Genomic DNA, 21,209 nt, shown 5'->3' with positions numbered 1-21,209 from the left:
CTCTAGGGCAAATGCTTTTGAGCCAATACAGTTTAACTCAGATCACATTCAAATGAGATACACCACCAGTCACATACCATGTTCACCAGTGTCATGGGTGTTGCCCTAAACAGCAGAAATCACCCTGCACTGAATTCTGAGTAACCATGTTGAAAAGGGGCATGAATATTAGTGGCACTGGGCAGACCCAATTCTGAGATACCAAAAAGATAAGCACTGAGTCCCACCAGCTCACCTCTAATGCTTTATTAAGAATGTCCTCCTTGTTCTCACATTGGTTTTCTAGCATGTCTTCATAGATATCCACAAGAAAGGCAATTAGGTAGGGGGAACTGTGACTTGGTTGTAAATCAAGTAATTGATTTAACAGATTGGGATATTTGGAAAGACCACGATCCTGCAAAATCCTAAAAAAAAAAATTATTCTCAATTTTGAGAAGGAAGAAAAAAATAGAAAGATCAAGAGAAAACGACCCCTGTAACATAAGCAAGAAAAGGAGACTTATTTTGAAAGAGGTTGAAACTAAATGAAATTTCTAAATTATATCTGAGCTTTATCATGGATAATTAAGAGCTGAGTAAAATTAATTAAAAATAATGAAGTTTATAACTCAAACTGTGCAACACACAAAATTAAAGCAGAAAATAAACTATCTTCTTAAAATTAAAATGAAAGAAAAAAACAGGAAAGATGCTCGTGAGATGGTTCCTTATCTCTTTAGCTCTCCAAATAATTATAGGCCCCAACCATGGACACATCTCCAAATGTGACTGGGCTCCATACTTTTGTGCTTTTTGGGCCTAGTTACCTTGCAGATCTCTAAGTTCAACAAGGAGCCTGGTTATGTCAGTGGCCAAGCAAGTGAAACCTTGTCAATTCAAGGAGTGAGACTTGTAACAGGAGATCTCCAGAAATGAAAACAGAAAGGTTGGCTATGCATCTGTGCACCCTGTTTGTCAACAGTCTGTCTTGTCTTACTGTGTTCCTGAGCTGAACAGAAACTGAGCATGTGTATTCCATTCTTTGACAGAACGACTACAGGATTCATAAATACAATTAAAATTGTATTACTGTTTACTCATGGATTATTCTAAAAACTGTGCTGGTTTGTGCTCCAGAGGGAAAGAGAGGGGGAGATGGCACTGTTCTTGAGTGTTACCAAGCCACTGTTCCTTCTGCTCTCAGATCCAGAAAAATGATAAATTCTTTAATATCCTTTTGGAATCTGATTGTGGAACCTATTCCATGATGCACCATATTAGCAGGTTGTTTTTTATGTAAAACAAGCAAAAACAGCCTCCTACCCTTTCAAATAGTTCCATGCACTTTCATTATGTGGCACCAGTTTGATCATTTCCAGAGTATACCTGTAAGAAAAAGACCACAAATAAATATGTGTATAATTTTAAAAGAGCAATGCAATAACTAGAAAAGTTTTAACAAGATCATGGCACAGCTTGGGTATAAGCTTTCACTTATCTTACTGGATTTTGGTACCTCTCTAGGTCATATCTAAATTAGAGAATCCCTCGAGTCCGCAGCTGTCAATTACATAGTTCCTCCCTCCTGTATATTTGTATCCAATTCTGCAGAAGGACACTTAACTAATGCGAAAGCTCAATTCACAATAGGAGAAGAAACTAATGTGGGAGATTTTCTTTAATTTAGGCTTTCCCTCTGAAGGAAATGTTGTAAGTGAGCATAAGTGAGGCCATCTTGTTACACTAAATGGCCCCAGCCCCTCCTCTGCGTGACTACTTGCTGTGCTGCACGTACTCTGAAAAATTCACATGCTCTCCTGATTTATGGCCTCCGCTTACCTATGTACTCCCCAACAGCTTGATAAATTAAAAACTTTGTTCTATGAGTTTCTCTCCAGGAACAGGCTGACCACAGGTGGGAAACACACCTACAAGGTATCCATCACAGCTGACAGAAGAATGGAACAATGTAACGCCTGCAGCCCGTCATGCCTGGAGACCAACAGCCCTGGACCCCCTCCTTACTGCCCATTTTCCCTATATAACTGCCTCAAGATTCTGTAATCTTTGAAGATGGGTTTTTGAGACATTAGTCACCTGTCTTCTGATTTGCCGGCTAGTCTAATTAAACTTTTTTTCCTCGATCTCTCTTTGTGATTAATTGGCTCAGATCGTGGCAAGCAGAGTGAGCTCATTGCTCGGTATCAATGTCAGCTAAAACAAGGAGATTTTCCTTTTATTAGTAAAGCAATCTTGGAGAAAAAGTCTAAAATCTACTAATGCCAGACAGATCCTTAGTCATTGAAAAAGACCTACACAGCCTTAGGAGCTAAAATAGAAAATAGCATGGAAATTATATAGGCAAAGAATAAAAGTAAGAAACCAACACAAATGTACATTTCTTAATTCCAAAACAAGATCACTAGTAAACGATGTGATTCCCAGTCAAATAGACACTCCTCACCTTTCTCTTCCTCTTACCCAGATTACTAAATACAATTGAGATCCAATTACAACAGATTCCAAGGCAGTTACAGAACTCTGCTTCACTATACACTTGCTCAAACGAGTAAGTCACTGACTAAAGTTTAGTAATCTTGGTTTTGTCACAGTGCTGTTACCACAGCATTTTTTTCTCAGAGAATAACAATAAACTCATTCAGCATTAGGAAAAGGTTTTTCTAACTACTTTTACATGACCTACTGTTTTCAGTTATTTCTAAAACCATGTCCCTGCAGGTCTTAACTAGTCCTTGTAGAAGATTCTTAATTTCATTTTGGCAATACCTAAAACATTTTATTTACATACATGTGCACTAAAGCATTATCTATTCTAATAATTAAAACATGGACTTTGAGATCAGGCTTCAAATTCCACCCTATCAGTTATTATCTATGTGCTCTTAGGCACATTACAGAACTACTCTGAACCTCAAGTTCTTCATCAGGTATCTCACAGTTGTGTTACAAGAATTAAATAAGAATTCTCGGGAGCCAGCCCTGATTGTCTAGTGGTTCAAGTTCCCTGCTCTCCACCTCTGTGGCTCGGGTTCATTTCCCAGTCACGGAACCACACCACCCGTCTGTCAGCTGCCATGCTGTGGTGGTGGCTCACATAGAAGAACTAGAAGGACTTACAACTAGGATGTATAACCATGCACTGGGGCTTTGGGGAGAAGAAAAAAAATTCTCAGCGTACAGTAAGTGTTTGATAAATAGTAACGACTATTAATAGTACTAGTAGACTGTGTACTCACCTGGAAATATGGCCATGATACATTAAGTGAAAAAAGCAATGTGTATAATATGATTGCCTAAGTTGCTGTGCATAAATGTTTGCAAATATAGTTACAGGGCTTGGAAGAATTCACGTTAATTGTAGCTCACTCTAAAGAACGGGATATGGGAAAGAGGGAGAATGAGAGATTTTGATGTTTTACTTTATACAATTTAGTACAATTCCCCCCCACAACTAGACTGTATTACTTTTTATAATAAAAGGAAAAACTACAGAAAATAATCAGCTACATCTATTTATATTCTTAGAATTAAAAAAATTTAATTAAACTAAATAGCATTTTAAATATTTCTTTTACCTATCTTAAGGGTATGATAAATCTTAAGTATGGAAAACTCCTTTGGATTCTTGGCTAATTGTTTGTTTCTATTTGGTAATAGAAAGCCAGTGATCTGCCTTTGAAGGCTATGAGAGAAATATGCATTTTCCAAACTCTTCATACTCAATTTTTAAATATCTTATTTCTCCTAATCTAATGAAGCAGGCTACAGCAAATAAGGAATATGTAATATTTGAAATCCCTAATTATTAATTGGGTTAACTCAAGGTGGAATAACCTGCAGCATTCTACCTTTTTTTTTGTGTGTGAGGAAGATCAGCCCTGTGCTAACATCTGCCAATCCTCCTCTTTCTTTTTCCTAAGGAAGACTGGCTCTGAGCTAACATCTGTGCCCATCTTCCTCCACTTTATACGGGCTGCCGCCACAGCATGGCTCGACAAGCAGTGCGTTGGTGCGTGCCCAGGATCCATACCGGTGAACCCCGGGCCGCTGCAGTGGAGTGCGCGCACCCAACAGCTTGCGCCATCGGGCCGGCCCCTGAAGCACTCTACCTTTTGGCAAGAAAGCTACTGAACTTTCTAAAAGATACTATGTTTTCCTTCAGAGTACTTTTTTTCTAATCCTCACAACAGAATACCAACTCTAAAAGGAAAAATCACGTAATAAATGCACTGCTGCATGACGAGTCTGAATTTTCTCTACTTAAGCCCCAGTACTTAGGTTTAAGAATAATAAAATTATTTCAAAAAGTCCAGTTATTCTTTAGATCAAAACTATTCAGTAGAGGGCCGGCCCCGTGGCTTAGCGGTGAAGTGCGCGCGCTCCACTGCTGGCGGCCCGGGTTCGGATCCCAGGCGCACACCGACGCACCACTTCTCCAGCCATGCTGAGGCCGTGTCCCACATACAGCAACTAGAAGGATGTGCAGCTATGACATACAACTATCTACTGGGGCTTTGGGGGAAAATAAATACATAAATAAAATTAAAAAAAAAAAAACTATTCAGTAGAACTTCCTATGACGATGGACATATTCTTTATCTGTGCTATCCAATATGGTAGCCACTAGCCACATGTGGGTAATGAACCCCTGAAACGTGACTAGAGCAACTGAGGAATTGAATTAATTTTATGTAATTTTTGTTTGTTTGTGAGGAATACTGGCCCTGAGCTAACATCTGCCAATCCTCCTCCTTTTTTTTTTTTTTTTTTGCTGAGGAAAACTGGCTGTGGGCTAACATCCGTGCCCATCTTCCTCCACTTTATATGGGACGCTGCCACAGCATGGCCTGACAAGCGGTGTGTCGGTGCACGCCTGGGATCTGAACCGGCGAACCCTGGGCCGCTGCAGCAGAGCGCATGCACTTAACTACTTGTGCCACCGGGCCGGCCCCATAATTTTATGTAATTTTAATTAATTTTAATTTAAGTAGCTATCTGTGGCCAGTGGCTACAATATTGGACAGCGCAGCTTTGAAGAGTAGAGCAGTAGAAGGAAAGCATAAGGTGTGCTTCAGGGGTATGTTGCTGCTCCAGAAAGACGGCTGGAGCAGAGAGTTAATGCAGGATACTGGACTGCAGACTTTGTTTTTTTTTTAATTTAAATCACCAGAACTCTATGTAGAACAGAAAAAAGAAGAGCTAGCTGCCCTGATCCAAGCAGAAGGGCAAAGGAGATGAGAGGCAGATATGCCATAAAAATTAGCTCTGCCCAGGAGCTGTTAAAACAACTTTTTTAACTAAAATTATGACTCTGGTCTCATGAGGCTATAAAAACAATAAACATGTTCAAATTTAAAACAGACACTGAGATAAAATAGACAAAGTCAAAAAAGAGGTGGCTATTAATGTTGATCGATATAATACAGACATTCATGCCAATTCAGAAATTTCTAGTTTTGTTTTTTTTTTTCCTGAGGAAGATTCATCCTGAGCTAACATCTGCTGCCAGTCTTCCTCTTTTTGTATGTGAGCCACCGCCAGAGCATGGCGACTGACAGATGAGTGGTGTAGGTCTGTGCCTGGGGAACCAAACCCGGGGTGCTGGGTGGAAGTGGCACACGCTGAACTTAACCACTAGGCCACCAGAGCTGGCCTGAGAAACTTCTAGCTCGTTATTTATAACAACTGTTTGTATGCTAGAGCAGTAGTTTTCAACTGGGGACAATTTTGCCTCCCAGGGGACATTTGGCAATGTCTGGGGACACTGTTTGTCACAACTGGAGAAAGGGACTTACTAATGATATATAGGGCATAAAGGCCAGGAATGCTATCTAAAATGCAATAGAATTTAATGAGATAGTTTTAAACTAAAGCTTCCTAGACACCATGAAATCTGATATCTTCTCAATCTGCAGTAGCAACAATATTTCAAGAAACTTAAGACACTACAAAGTAGAAGTATACTATATTATCCGTAAATTTGTCATCATAGGTTTCATCTAAGTATTCTGTCCTATGAGTTCCATGAGGGTAGGATTGAGGGCAGTCTTGATTTTTGCTGCATCCCCAATCCCTAAGACATGGCAGGCATATGAATATTCTTTTGAGGAACAAACAAGTGAAGGAGATTACTAACTGGACTTCTCTCTCCAATATAGCATGATCATTGTAGCCAGTGGTGTTAGAAATTACGAAGTATCTTTGGTTCCAGACAGAGTTATTTCTCACATCCTCTTTAAGAAGTTGGTCTACATACTGCAGCTCATTATCCCAAAGTTTAAATTCCTAAATGAAAAATAAAATATCCAATTAGAAATGTTCCATTATTTACAAACAATAAAACTAAATAAATTAAACTTCAGCAAAGCTAAGTAGGCACATATTTGGAGGAAAGTGATAGTTCTATGTCAACGAAATGGAGAGGGAAGAAAAGTCATCAAAGACAAGGGAATGGTCATGAGGAAGGAAAAAAATTAGAAAGTGAGAGTCAGCAGCCAAAACGGCCTGTAATTCAGTACCATCTTCTTGAGAACAATTTAGATACCAAGAGGTATGTTTATATGATTTGACTAAAGAACTATTCTAAAGCTAAATCAAAAACAAAAAAAAAGTATATCTAACTAAATGCTTATGCATTGTTTACGGTGAAAATTTAGGGGGGAAAAAACTCAGTAAATAAGAGAATGATTAACTATAGTAAAGTATATTAATATCACAAATGATGTGACTTGATATTAATACATAACAGTAAATAAAAGAGAAGAATTCAAAAATGCACATATATGGTAAAATTACATTAAAATACATGTAGTCAGATATAAATGAGTATATTATAAAGGTATTTTAATAAAAAAAATTATGGGGAGAAGAGAAATAAATAAAAGACAATAAAATAAATAAAGACAATTTGAAAAAGGAGTAAAATGGTTGAAACTTAGAAATGCTGCAAAATTGGGGACATTAACTATGAAAAAGCTCATGGAGTTATATTTCTTATTTTGTAATAGCAAAAAAGTAAAATTTCATAAAAATAAAAATATTGAATACTTTTAGAAAACATATCCCTTTAACCAAATTTAGAAAAGTCTAAATTTTTAAGTAAAAAAATTTTGGTGAGATGCTCTTGGCATCATGAATAGTGCAGAACGTAGCAATCACCAGAAAAAATTCACAGGAAACAACACTAGAATTGTTTGCTAGAATAAATAAAATGCCCAGAGTGGGAGTTATAAGTATTCTCTTCTATTCAGAATTTAGCATAAAATTTTAAGAAGTGCACAGAAGGGCCGGCCCCACGGCACAGCGGTTAAGCACGCCCGCTCCGCTGCTGGCGGCCTGGGGTTTGGATCCCGGGCATGCACCGACGCACCACTTGTCAGGCCATGCTGTGGCGGCGTCCCAAATAAAGTGGAGGAAGATTGGCACAGAAGTTAGCTCAGGGCCGGTCTTCCTCAGCAAAGAGAGGAGGATTGGCATGGATGTTAGCCCAGGGCTGATCTTCCTCACCAAAAAAAAAAAAAAAAAAAAGAAGTGGATAGAAATAAAATACATAACAGTTACTATAAAATCATATTCCAAAGTTTATGTATGCAAAAACCTTAGTATACACTATGCGCTTGTTAATAAAAATAACACAGCTGTATTAAAACATTACAACTACAGGGCTGGCCCGGTGGCCAAGTGGTTAAGTTCACGTGCTCTGCTTCGGTGGCCTGGGGTTCACAGGTTCAGATCCCAGGTGTGGACCTGCATACCACTCTTCAAGCCATGCTATGGCAGCATCTCACACACAAAATAGAGGAAGACTGGCACAGATGCTAGCTCAACGACAATCTTCCTCAAGCAAAAAGGGAAGACTGGCAACAGATGTTAGCTCAGGGTCAATGTTCCTCATCAAAAAAAATATATATATATAACTACTTTTTCTATTCAATTTGCTAGCAAATATGTGATGCAAAATCAATCTAAAAAAATATTAAAAAGTTACTATTATTCTTCTTTAACATGAAGCTACTCACCAACATATCCCAAGAGATTATAAAGGTTAACCAACATGGAAGATGTCAAGTTTTAATTAAGTATCTTAACAATACTTAATCATTCTATATTTTGTAGGTAATGATCTATATGTGTGTTTTGGTTCAGAAGTATATTTACAATTTAATAGTAATTTTAATTTAATTCAGTTAAGAAGTAAACATCTGAAAAATATTGTAATAAGAAAAGCAATACCTGAATAACCCATTGTCGATGTTGCCAGGCATGATAATTCTTTGCATCCTGATTAAGAATATCAGCAACAAACTCAAGCTCCTGAGATGGGTCTTTTAGCCATTCCACTAATACTCGCCTGTGATGCCTAACACCGGGAGAAGAGGGGAGACAAGTCTGCGTTAATTGACCCAAAATCTAAAGCACCAGCTGCATGTGCTACACTAGGAAAGTCATCGCTAATTCTCAGGACTCCACTGGAGGGAAAGGTAACACAAACGAAACACTAAGAGAAAATTTCACAACACTAAGTTAAGAGCTGAGAAAATAAAACAGCGATTTGTGTGTAAAACGAAATCAGATACTTGGGGCTTATACAAGGGTTATCTCAAGCTAAATCAGGAAGTACAGTAATCTTTTGACAACCACAGAATCTTGTCAAAGAATTGTGAAACATTCCCAGAGGGCATAATGAGACTACAGGAAATGTGATACTATTTTATCAAATATAGAAGCTCCTCTGGTTCAAAATAGGCTGTCGTCTTCCCTAGGTCCAAAGAGTCTCCATACAAGCCACTGCTCATTCCACCAGTTCGTGAAATTCACTTCTACTGCGGCAAGTAGCTATGTCGAGTTGCAGGTTTGTCAAAAGAGGAGTTTCTGTAGTAGGAAAATACTTCTAAGAGTTTTCTATTGGGTTCTATGATTATAATTTTTTAACCTAAAATATTTATAAAAATCTATTAGTGAAAATGTTCTAAAATTTACTATGGTGATTTCACATATCTGCAAATATACTAAAGCCACTGAATTGTACACTTTAAATGGGTAAATAGTATGGTATGTGAATTATATCTCAATAAAGCAGTTTTTTAAAAAATCCATGAGTATTCATTATACTAAAAGTGAGCAGAGGTGACGGGAAAAAGGGATTTAATGCTTAATGAATTATCTATTCTACATGTATGGAAAACCAAAAAATTGATCTTATGGAATACTCTAAGAAGGCAAGATACTACACCAAGAGAAAGATTCTAGAGGGAAAGGTTTCTAAACAATTCATTTCAGAAATCTTCCAAGTTAGTGAACACTAGTAATAATCTATTTTTCCAAGTTCCTGGTAAATTCCATAATTTAGGAAAAACTTAATTAGGTCTTTGTCAAGTTGTCTTCTCAGAACAAAATACTAAGAAGCTCTCTCTGATGTTCTATAATTTAAAGAGTATTAATTAAATACTAGGGTTTAATCTTACAGCAGAAGTTTTCATAGTGAGAATTTAATAAAAAGTCATCAATTAATTAGGCTACAGGACTTGCATTACTTGTACTATAGTGGTTATAACAGCAACCAGAAGAGTGGGCACTTGAAAATGTACCGCAATTACAAAACTGCTGGGTTTCAACAGCAGCTGCTCTGGGTGGCTCTTTATTTTGTTCTTCGTAACAACAGGTGATAAGGTGTTAAGACAGGGTCTGCAGTATCCAGACAAGAAAGCTATTTCTATTCTCTCTTCAAAAACTAGATATCATCAAATATTGACAACACTTGTGATGCCCGGATTTTAGAGCTACAGACTTTTATATAAAAGCACCTTAATTCGCAGGGCAAATAACTGTTTAGTGAGGGTCCAAACTCTCTAGCTAATCGCCTTTCTCACTAGAACAACTATTTTATGATGCAGTTTCTCAGGAATGCAACAATCCAGCTACAAACAAAGAGGCTACAGTGGAGAGGTTGTTTAACCAAAATCCCACAAACGGAAATCTGCAACAGCTCCCACTCCATGCTTTGCCAAATAACGTTCAGTTACTTACTGCTAGGGCTATTATGTTTGAATTCTTTGAAAATTAAATACCTCCATATGGTTACATACTCCTTAACGATAATATTTCATTATGTAAATTATTATTAGCCAACTGGCCCGACAGCAGTTCACGGTCCACATTTGTCCACATTTGTCCACATTTGGGACGAAGGTGCGCTCTCTCCTACGGCTAACCTATGCGTTGGCTCCCTTCCCAACTCCAAGCCCTTAATCTATCCCTCCTTTGCTCCAGAATTCTCACCTTCTCTCTTTCTGTTAATACTCTCCCCTCACATGAAGTCTTTACCACCTTGGAAAAACAAAAAGAAAAAACATACCCTGATTGGCTACTTGCCATGTCTTCTTTTCTCAACAGCCAAGCTTCATCTCCCACTTATGATTCAACGCACTGCTCTGTGGCTTCTTTCCCCTTTCCACCACTTCTCTCCTGCCCACCCAGTCACCGACCCCACTCCCGGTGCCAAGATCACTAACAACCGCCTAATTAACAGATCCACTGGTCATCTTTCAGTCCTTACTTTCCTTGACCTCTCATCAGTAGCTGATATTGTCATTCACTCCTTTCTTCTTAAAATTCTCTCTTCTTTTGGTTCCTGTGACAACACTAACTTTTGTTCCTTCCTCAGTCACCCTGGAACACTTCATCGCCTCTTAAATGATGATGCTCACCTGTGTTCTATCCTCAACCTTCTCCTCGGGCATCGTTATCCACAGCTGTGACTTCAACTCCAGATGAGCATTTTTCAACCACCTAGTAGACAGCTTCACATAGGTTTCCCATAAGCACATCAAGCTCCACTTGTCCAGTACTGAACCCATCCTTCCTTCCCAGAAACGTGCTGCTTTATCTCCCAAATTCCTCAAGTGCTTAGCACTACCATTCACCCAGTGGTCAAGCCAAATATATTCTTCTCTGTCACTCCCCCAATAAATTAAACTTCGAAACCTGTTGCTTCTGTCTCCAAAACCTCTTTCAAATTTCTCTCTCCCATACCGCCCCCAAACTCTCTCCTAACGTACACCACTGCAATGGCCTATGAGGACTGCAAACCTATGCAAGTCCATCGGCCACCCTGCTCTCGGGGTAAACCTTCTGAGACACAAATCTAATCATGTTACTTCCTTAATTAAAATTCGTCAATAGCTCTCCAGTGCCACTAAGATCAAGTCTACATCTCTTAAGGGTGTTCATAAGGTCCTTTATGATCTTACCCCATGACTCCCCAAATGTACTCTAATCACACAGAATTATATGCAGTTCCCTGTGCATCATGCTTTCTTTCATGCCTCTCCTCAGATATTTTCTTGGCCTTAGAGGTCTTTCCTCTCAGAAATCATCCTTAAATCTCAGGCATAAAGATAAGGTGGTATGTGTGTCAGACATTTATTGGAAAAAGTAAAATGGCGGTAACTCCTGCAATATGAGCAGGCAGAGTGGCACAGAAAGAAGAGACAGCTCTTGATGGTACACCATGCTGCCCCTTCCAATTCACCACCTTCACTACCACCATCCCCTCCACCAACCACTCCTTCCTCCACCACCACAATAACAGTAGCCACAGTAGCTTCCATTCGTGGAGTGTTTACTATACATCAGATACTGCTCAAACTCTTTACGATTTCTTTCCTATTTGTTCTCTGTCCTCCTGCTCCATAACTTCTCTCTTTGTTCCCCATTGTGTTCTGCTCCCCTCACCCATAATCCCCATACTCTTGTCTATGCTAACTTAGGGGCTTAATTTCTAGAACAAATATACTTTGTGAATTATACTTTTCACACTGTACTGTAAAATACCTGGTTTTATTATTTGCTTTCCCTTTAGACTGTATCTAGTTCATCTTTGTATCCCCAGCATCAACAAAAACACTGTTCAATAAACAAATGAATAAAAGATCAAACACCAGAAATTATTTTATAACACAGTGAACAGAACACATTTTTTCTGGGCCGGCCCCGTGGCTTAGCGGTTAAGTGCGCGTCCTCCGTTGCTGCTGGCCCAAGTTCGGATCCCGGCACGCACCGACGCACCACTTCTCCGGCCATGCTGAGGCCGTGTCCCACATACAGCAACCAACTAGAAGGATGTGCAACTATGACATACAACTATCTACCGGGGTTTTGGGGGGCGAAAAAAAAGGAGGAGGACAATACATGTTAGCTCAGAGTCGGTCTTCCTCAGCAAAAAGAGAGGAGGATTAGCATGGATGTTACCTCAGGGCTGATCTTCCTCACAAAAAAAAAAAAGAAAGAAAACATTTTTTCTCTTAATTTTTTTCTGACTCTAGTAGTATTACATACTCATGTTGAAATTTTAAATAATCATAGCAGCAAACATTTTGAGTGTTAACTATGGGTCAGGTAACACTTTAAGCACTAAACATGAAATTTATCTCATTTAATCCTCCTAACAACCCTGAGAGAGGTAACATTAGCTCCAACGCAAAGTACTAAAATCATAAAGAAACAAACACTTCCTGGGGCTGCCCACATGGCGTAGTGGTTAAATTCGGTGCACTCCACTTCAGCGGCCTGGGTTTGTGGGTTTGGATCCCAGACTTGGACCTACTCCACTCAATAGCCATACTGTGGTGGCAACCCACATATAAAGTGGAGGAAGACTGGCACAGATACTAACTCAGGGCTAATCTTCCTCAAGCCAAAAAAGAGGAAGATTGGCAACAGATGTTAGCTCAGGGCTAATCTTCCTCAGCAAGAGAAAAAAGAAACAAACAATTCCTTATAATCTCATCACCCACTGACAGGTACTACTAGCAGAGTGACATATTTCCTTTCTACTTTCATCTTACCAAACTTGATAGTTTTTGGGCTGTTCCTCAATTATTGCAGTGATGTAGTTCATTTCCTCATGCAGATCCTTTTGAAGTGACTTTAAGAGAACTCTCCGAAAATGCCTATAGCAAACATCAAGCATTCAAAGTCTCATTACTCCACGTAAACTGCCCAGCCACAGTATCAAATGAAGCTACATGACAACAACAGACATGTTTTGGGGGTATTCTATATAACCAATAATTTAGCAATTGAACTGCTTGTGGTTGTCCAAATGCATACAACTATCTGGTAATTAGAAGAATCAAGCATTTTGAAGTAAAAATAGTGAAAAGTAACAAGAGTGAAATAGAAGAAAAAACAACTAATGATTATTTTCAGCTAATACTCTGGTTACCAGTGTTCTATTACATGAGAATCAAAGACATCTCTTTCCCTGTATGTACAGCTTGTTCGTTTAGATACATTATTCATATAATAAATTCCATTACAAACATTATCAAATATTTTACTTTTAGAACCACCACAAAAATGCTACTTAAAAATGAAACAAGTTTCTCTTTATTTCTTCATAGGTGAAGTTAAGTCATTAAAAAAAACTTTTCCCTAAAGACACGATTAGTTCTAATCTATTTTTACTTCAAAATTTCAAAAATTTCCAACTCAACATATAAGAAACAAACAGCTACTTTAAAAGTTATATTTAAAATGAAATGCTAGGCTGGCCCCGGGGCTTAGCGGTTAAGTGTGCGCGCTCCACTACTGGTGGCCTGGGTTTGGATCCCAGGCGCGCACGGACGCACCGCTTCTCCGGCCATGCTGAGGCCGCGTCCCACATACAGCAACTAGAAGGATGTGCAGCTATAACATACAACTATCTACTGGGGCTTTGGGGGCAAAAAAATAAATAAAATAAAATAAAATAAAATGAAATGCTAAATAAGAAAAATAACAGTATTTCTCTTATTATTCCTTAAAGAAAATGAGACTGAGTGCAGGTACATAAACAAGCAGCTTGATTTACATGGGTAATGGTTTCAGGTGTACCGCTTTTAAAAAAACAGCAAACAAACTTAGGAAATTTTAAAATACATTCTAAGTTGCTTTGTGCTATGTACAGTCAGAAATTTCTTAAAAGTTAAGAAAGTGCATAAAATGATGGAATATCATACTAAGAAATTCAGTTAAATATGGTAGACGGTAGATTAAATAAATAAGTTTATCCTCACTCTCTAATCAAACCCCACTAAAGTGATAGTAAAGGGAAAAAAATGGTATAAATTTACAAGGACAAAGAGAATTGGGGACGACGGGATACCACAACAATTGGAAGAGGTCAATAAAATTAAGGAAAATGGTAAGCTGATAAAGTTTTAACTGACTTAGAAAAACACAAAGTACTAAAAACCTGTCAACAAAGGAAGAAAGGTTCAGAAATCAGATGTAATCAGGTATTTCCAAAATTAGGAGTCAAGGCTAGGGCTAAAAACAGTGTAACGTCTAGAAAGAGTCCTTAGCAGCCAAGATCCCTCCCCTCCACCCTGAGCAGAGAAGTGACAACATAACCTGACCTGGTGTGAGGTAATAGAAAAAACATATATAGGTCTCCGCCCCTGGTTCCTGGCACAGAGCTCCTAAACCCCTGTAAATTTCTAAGTGATGAGAGCCCTAGGAGCATCTTTTGTTCTATTGAGGTAACTCTGGGAGGGCTCCTGGATGACTCCTGTCACCAGAAAGACCAAGCCCTGATTAGAAGCTTGGAATTTTCAGCTCCACCTCCCATTCTCCAGAGAATGGGGAAGCACTAAAATGGAGTGAATAAATGATCATGCCTCCATGAGGAAGCCTCCACAAAATCCCAATAGCAGGAGGTTCGGAGAGCTTCCAGGTGGGTGAACACATCCATGTACTGGGAGGGTGACGCACCCCAACTCCATGGGACAGAAGCTCCTGTGCTCAGGACCCTCCCAGACCTCACCCTGTGTATCTCTTCATCTGGCTGTTCATCTGTATCCTTCATCATACCCTTTAATAAACTGGCAAATGTAAGCAACTGTTTTCCTGAGTTGTGAGCTGGTCTAGCAAATTAATCAAACCTGAGGAGGGAGTCGTGGGAATCTCTGATTTACAGCCAATCATTCAGGTGACAACTTGGACTTGCGATTGGCATCTGAAGTGAAGTGTGGGACTGAGCCCTTCTTTGTGGTATGTGATGCTGTCTCCAGGTAGACAGTGTCGGAATTTAGTTAAATTAGAGGACACCCAGCTGGTGTTGCAGAGAACTGCTTGGTAGGGGAAAACCCAGACACACTGGTGACCAGAAGTGTCAGAAGGGTTTCGTGTGAAAGTAAAGGAAACACACAGAAGGAGGACTGGGTTTTTTTCTAAAAAACCTGGGCAAGAGACAAGGGGCTTTAATCTCTGGAAAAATCTGAAGCAGAAAGGCATATCAGACACAGTGGAAGGCAGGGCGAGGTAAAGGACTAGAAACAGGGAAATTTAAAACGCTGATTACTAAACAGGTGAGACCCCCCCCCACATCTTCCCCTGTCTGACCTCCCAGAGCTGTGGCAGTCAAATGTACACTCCTCAGGCAATAATCAGACAACTCGCTGAGAGAAAAGACCTAGAAATACAGGCATGTGAAGATTTCACACAAAATAGCCACATCTCCACTCACTAATTTCACAGTGAAGCCCTCCGGTTGACAAGTCCCACAACACAGAGAGCTTCTAATCAGGTTTTTTTCCTTCCTCCATTACAGCATGAAAAGAGAGCCAAGGATTATCAACCACCTGAAAAAAATATTTACACAAAAGAAGCAGACCAAACAAATAAACACAAAAGTGGAAATATATCCCATCCATGAAACAAAATATGCTATTAAAAAAGAATATTCAGAGAACAAAAAAGAGCTCTCGGAAACTACAAATGAGTGCAGACAGAAGAGTTAGAAGATAAAGTTGAGGAAATATCTCAAAAGTAAATAAAAAGAGGGGCCAGCCCTGTGGCCTACTGGTTAAGTTAGGCACGCTCCGCTTCAGTGGCCCAGGTTCAGTTCCTGGGCATGGATCTACACCACTTGTGGGCAGCCATGCTGTGGCGGGGCCCCACATACAAAATAGAGGAAGACTGGCACAGGTGTTAGCTCAGGGCGAATCTTCCTTAAGCAAAAAGAGGAAGACTGGCAACAGATGTTAGCTCAGGGCCAATCTTCCTCAGCAAAAAAAAGGTAAATAAAAAGACAAAGAAATGAAAATAAGAAAAGACATTCCAAGAGGTACAACAGGCAACAAAAAGGCATTCAAGAAAAAGAAAACAGAAAAGAGAGAAGAAATTTGATTATCAAATATAGAACATAAAAAAATTCCACAAACCTAAAGAAAAGGTTTAATTGAAAGAATGGGAATCTTCTCAATAGAAGCTAAAAGAACTAGTTTTAAAATTCTGAAGGAAAATAATTGCCAGTAATTTCCAGAGTTGTATTAATAAATTAATAAAGTTGAGAAGAGACTAAACGTACTTTTAAATGTATAAAATCTCAAAAACTACTTCTCCTCAAGGATGTGGTCTATAAAACGAGAAAATAAGTCAAGAAAGAGAAAGATGTGGGATCTAGGGAACAGAGGATCTAACACGTGAAAGAGCTGGAGACCAGATGTGCAGCACCCAAACTGGTGGGGAAGAAAAAAACTGAAGGATTACCTGTTGTGTTCAACACTAATGAGACATTTTACATATAGCAAAGAGTCTGGGAGACAATAGGGAATAGGTAATTAGTACAAAGAAAACTAAACAAAAAAGGCAATCTGTTAAAGGGGATATAATTATACTATAAAAGATGGGTCAACATGAACCATAAACTGATTACTGATGTAACTAAAAACCGTGATGGGGCTAGTGCAGAGTAGAGTGAACTCTGTATCTTCCACAGAAGGAACAGATAACGTCCAAGACAAAAAAAATTAAAAAATAACAATTATGCATATTATTTAGAATACACAGGTTAATTCAAGAAAACACAGCTAAGTTATCGCCTGTGGGGAGTGGGACTCTGGTAGTGAGAAGGAATGAGGCAGAGACTGCTATTTTTCATTCAGTCTCTGACTTTCAAGTTAAAAGATAAAAATTCAAGTTCAGAGAAGAAAAAGAAAAGCCATCCAAAATAAAACATGAGACATTTAAATAGGGAATATCAGTGATATACATTACTTACCACACCGTATAATTGGCCGCATTTAACTCAATAGCATCTCTGGTTAGTTTGAAAGCTCGTTCACTTCTTTCATCACGCTGCAGAACAGCCCGGAAATAATCATAAACATCTCTAACTGGAGAGAGAGCACACAACTGCATTAGGACTATCTTGTTTAAAACTAGCACTGTAGGAGAAAATGTTGTTATACCCTATGAGGAAAGATACTTGATTGCAGGCACATAATTTAGAACAATAAGCAAAAGAAAGAAAGTGAAGTGACCGCCACTCTGATGTTTTTAGTGTCACAGCCGCAACATACGTGAACTGTGCTTACTGCTCGTGTCTGTGTAGACTCCACATCTCCCAAAGACCTTACATATTACAGTGAAGAGTACATACATCCAAATATATTCACTTAGCTGTTTTTCTCACACTTTATTTTGATCGGCTTTTTAACTGAAAAGTAATATACACAATGGTAGAAAACTCAAACAGTACAAAAAGGTTCACACTAAATTTCCGTTCTACTAAACGCCCAGTCCTTCTCAAAAGTGACCAGTGTTAACTGATTCTAGTGTATCCTTCCAAATACACTTTATGCATACAAGTATATGTTCTAATTCCATCCTATTTTTTTACACAAATGAGATCACATCAACATTCTATGTTCTGGGACTTGCTTTTTTCACTCATACATTATTTTTTAATTAATTATTTTATTGAGGTAACCGGTTTATAACATTATATAAGTTTCAGGTGTACATCATTCTATTTCAGTTTCTGTATAGACTAGATCATGTGCACCACCCAAAGTCTAATTGCCACCTGTCACCATACACATATGCCCTTTTACCCCTCATGCCCTCCCCACTTTCCCCCTGGTAACCACCAATCTATTCTCTGTATCTACAAGTTTGTTTATTGTTGTTTTTTTATCTTCCACATGAGTGAAATCATATGGTATTTGGCTTTCTCCATCTGACTTATTTCACTTAACATAATGCCCTCAAGGTCTATCCACATTGTTGCAAACAGCAAGATTTCATCCTTTTTTTATGTGTGTGTGTATATATAATATATATTTATAATATTATATATCATATACCATATATATTGTATATACTATACATATGTATACATATACTATGTATAGTATACTATACATATATATTTATAATATCATATATTATATATATTGTATATACTATACACATGTATACGTATACTATACATATGTATAGTATACATATACTATGTATACTATACTATACATATATTATATATTTATAATATTATATATTATATATTTATAATATATATTATATTATAAATATATACACACACACACCACATCTTCTTTATCCATTCATTCATTGATGGGCACTTAGGTTGTTTCCAAGTCTTGGCTATTGTGAATAATGCTGCAATGAACATAGCAGTGCATATATCTTTTCAAATTAGTGTTTTCTTTTTTTTTTTTTTTTTTGTGAGGAGATCAGCCCTGTGCTAACATCCGCCAATCCTCCTCTTTTTTTGCTGAGGAAGACGGCCCTGGGCTAACATCTGTGCCCATCTTCCTCCACTTTATATGGGACGCCGCCACAGCATGGCTTGCCAAGCAGTGCGTCGGTGCGCGCCCGGGATCCGAACCAGCGAACCCCGGGCCGCCGCAGCAGAGCGCGCGCACTTAACCGCCTGCTCCACCGGGCCGGCCCTCAAATTAGTGTTTTCTTTGAATAAACACCCAGAAGTGGAATAGCTAGATCATATGGTAGTTATGTTTTTAATTTTTTCAGGAATCTCCACAGTTTTCCACAGTGGCTGCTCCAGTTTACACTCCTACCAACTGTGCACAAGGATTCCCTTTTCTCCATATCCTCTCCCACACTTGTTATTTCTTGTCTTTTTAGTAACAGCCATTCTGACGGGCGTGAGGTGGTATTGCATTGTAGTTTTGATTTGCATTTCCCTAATAATTAGTGATGTTGAACATCTTTTCATGTGCCTGTTGGCCATCTGTATATCTTCTTTGGAAATATGTCTGTTCAGATCCCCTCCCCATTTTTTAATTGGGTTGTTTGTTTTGTTGTTGTTGAGTTGTATGAGTTCTTTACATACTTTGGATATTGACCCCTTATCAGATATAAGATTTGCAAATATCTTCTCCCAACTGTTAAGTTGTCTTTTCATTTTGCTGATGGTTTCCTTTACTGTGCAGAAGCTTTTTAACCTGATATAGTAACATTTGTGTATGTAAAGGTAGTGTAACATTTGTGTATGTAAAGGTAGTGTAAACTAGTACAAATCTCTATGGAAAACCATATGGTAACATCCATTGAAAACTAAAATTTACATACTCAATGACCCAACAATTTCAGTTTCAGAAAGTTTTCTTACAAATATACTCCCATATGTGCCCAAAGCATGCAAGGAAATTTACTGCAGTATTTGGTTACATAAGAAATAAAAAAGAAAAGAAATAAAAATTAGACACAACTGAAATTTCCACTAGTAAAGAATGGGTTAAGTCCATTATAGTACACCTGTACAATGAAATACTAGGCAATTATTAGCAATGAGGCTGCTCTGTTAATGTACTGACATGGAACAATTACTAAGATACGCTGTTAAGTGAAAAAAGTAAGGTGCAGACCAGCAGGATACTTGTTTAGTTAAAAATATATGCTGACTTATGAATATACTAGTCTGAGGAACAGAGATGGGAAGAAGACATAATTTTCAACCACGTTCCCTGTTACAAAGTTTACCACATTTTTCAAATAGCTGCATAGCACTTCACTGTACAGATACTCTAATTTTATCTAACTTGTCCCCTAGAAATGAATGTTTATATTGTTTTCATTCTTTTGCTGTCCCGAATATCAGTGTATGCTTTTGTGCACACGTGTAAACTCAGTACAGGCATTTGCTCAGAGACAGCGTGGGTTCGGTTCCAGACCACCACAATAAAGTGAATATCACAAAGTGAGTCACAAGAATTTTTTGGTTTCCCAGAGCATATAAAAGTTACGTTTACACTATACTGTAGGCTAGTTAAGTGTGCAATAGCATTATGTCTAAAACAACGTACATACCTTAATAATAAAAAAATGCTAACCATCACTGAGCCTTCAGTGACCTGTAATCTTTTTGCTGGTGGAGGGTCTTGCCTCGATGTTGATGGCTGCTGACTGATCAGGGTGGTGGCTGCTGAAGGCAGGGGGGGCCCTGGCAATTGCTTAAAATGAGACAACAATGAGGTTTGCCTCATCGACTGACTCTTCCTTTCACGAACGATTTCTCTGTAGCATGGGATGCTGTCTGGTAGCGTTTTACCGACAGGAGAACTTCTTTCAAAACTGGAGTCAGTCTTCTCAAACCCTGCCACTGCTTTATGCACTAAGGTTATGTCATATTCTAAATCCTTTGTTGTCATTTCAACAGTCTTCACAGCAGCTTCACCAGGAGCAGCTTCCATCTCAAGAAACCACTTTCTTTGCTGAAACCACTTCCTTTGCTCATCCATAAGAAGCAATTCCTCATCTGTTAAAGATTCATCATGAGATTGCAGCAGTTCAGTCACATCTTCAGGCTCCACGTCTAATTCTAGTTCTCTCGCTGTCTCCACCAAACCTGCAGTTACTCCCTCCATGGAAGTCCTGAACCCCTCAAAGTCATCCATGAGGGCTGGAATCAACTTCTTCCAAACTCCTATTAATGTCGATATTTTGACCTCTTCCCATGAAGTAAGAATGTTCTTAACAGCATCTAGTATGGAGAATCCTTTCCAGAAGGTTTTTGATTTACTATGCCCAGATCCATCGGAGGAATCACTATCTATGGCAGCTACAGCCTTGCAAAATGTATTTCTTAAATAATAAGACTTGAAAGTCAAAATGACTCCTGAATCCACAGGCTACAGAATAGGTGTCGTGTTAGCAGGCATGAAAACAACATTAATCTCACTGTATATCTCCATCAGAGCTCTTAGGTGACCAGGTGCATGGTCAGTGAGCAGTAATATTTTGAAAGGAATCTTTTTTTCTGAGCAGGTCTCAACAGTGGGCTTAAAATATTCAGTAAACCATGTTATAAACAGATGTGCTGTCCCCCAGGCTTTGTTATTCCATTTGCAGAGCACAGGCAGAGTAGATTTAGCATAATTTTAAGGACCCTAGGA

The 21,209-nt window shown here is 38.6% G+C and overlaps 1 protein-coding gene across 1 annotated transcript in view; it reads right to left on the bottom strand.

The window, feature by feature from the left end:
- FNTA (farnesyltransferase, CAAX box, alpha) overlaps positions 1-21,209 on the bottom strand; it is a 32,805-nt gene that overhangs the window by 3,217 nt on the left and 8,379 nt on the right. The window contains exons 3-8 of the mRNA XM_058525318.1: positions 17,048-17,162; positions 12,849-12,953; positions 8,236-8,362; positions 6,140-6,288; positions 1,306-1,368; positions 236-407 (exon numbers count right to left, since the gene is read on the bottom strand). Coding sequence (XP_058381301.1) covers positions 236-407; positions 1,306-1,368; positions 6,140-6,288; positions 8,236-8,362; positions 12,849-12,953; positions 17,048-17,162 — 731 coding nt within the window. The remainder of the gene's footprint in view (positions 1-235; positions 408-1,305; positions 1,369-6,139; positions 6,289-8,235; positions 8,363-12,848; positions 12,954-17,047; positions 17,163-21,209) is intronic.

This window comes from Diceros bicornis, chromosome 29 (genome assembly GCF_020826845.1).
Source record: "Diceros bicornis minor isolate mBicDic1 chromosome 29, mDicBic1.mat.cur, whole genome shotgun sequence".
Classification (NCBI taxonomy): Eukaryota; Metazoa; Chordata; class Mammalia; order Perissodactyla; family Rhinocerotidae; genus Diceros; species Diceros bicornis.
Note: the sequence above shows the minus strand (reverse complement) of the source record. Positions and strands in the feature narration are given on the sequence as shown.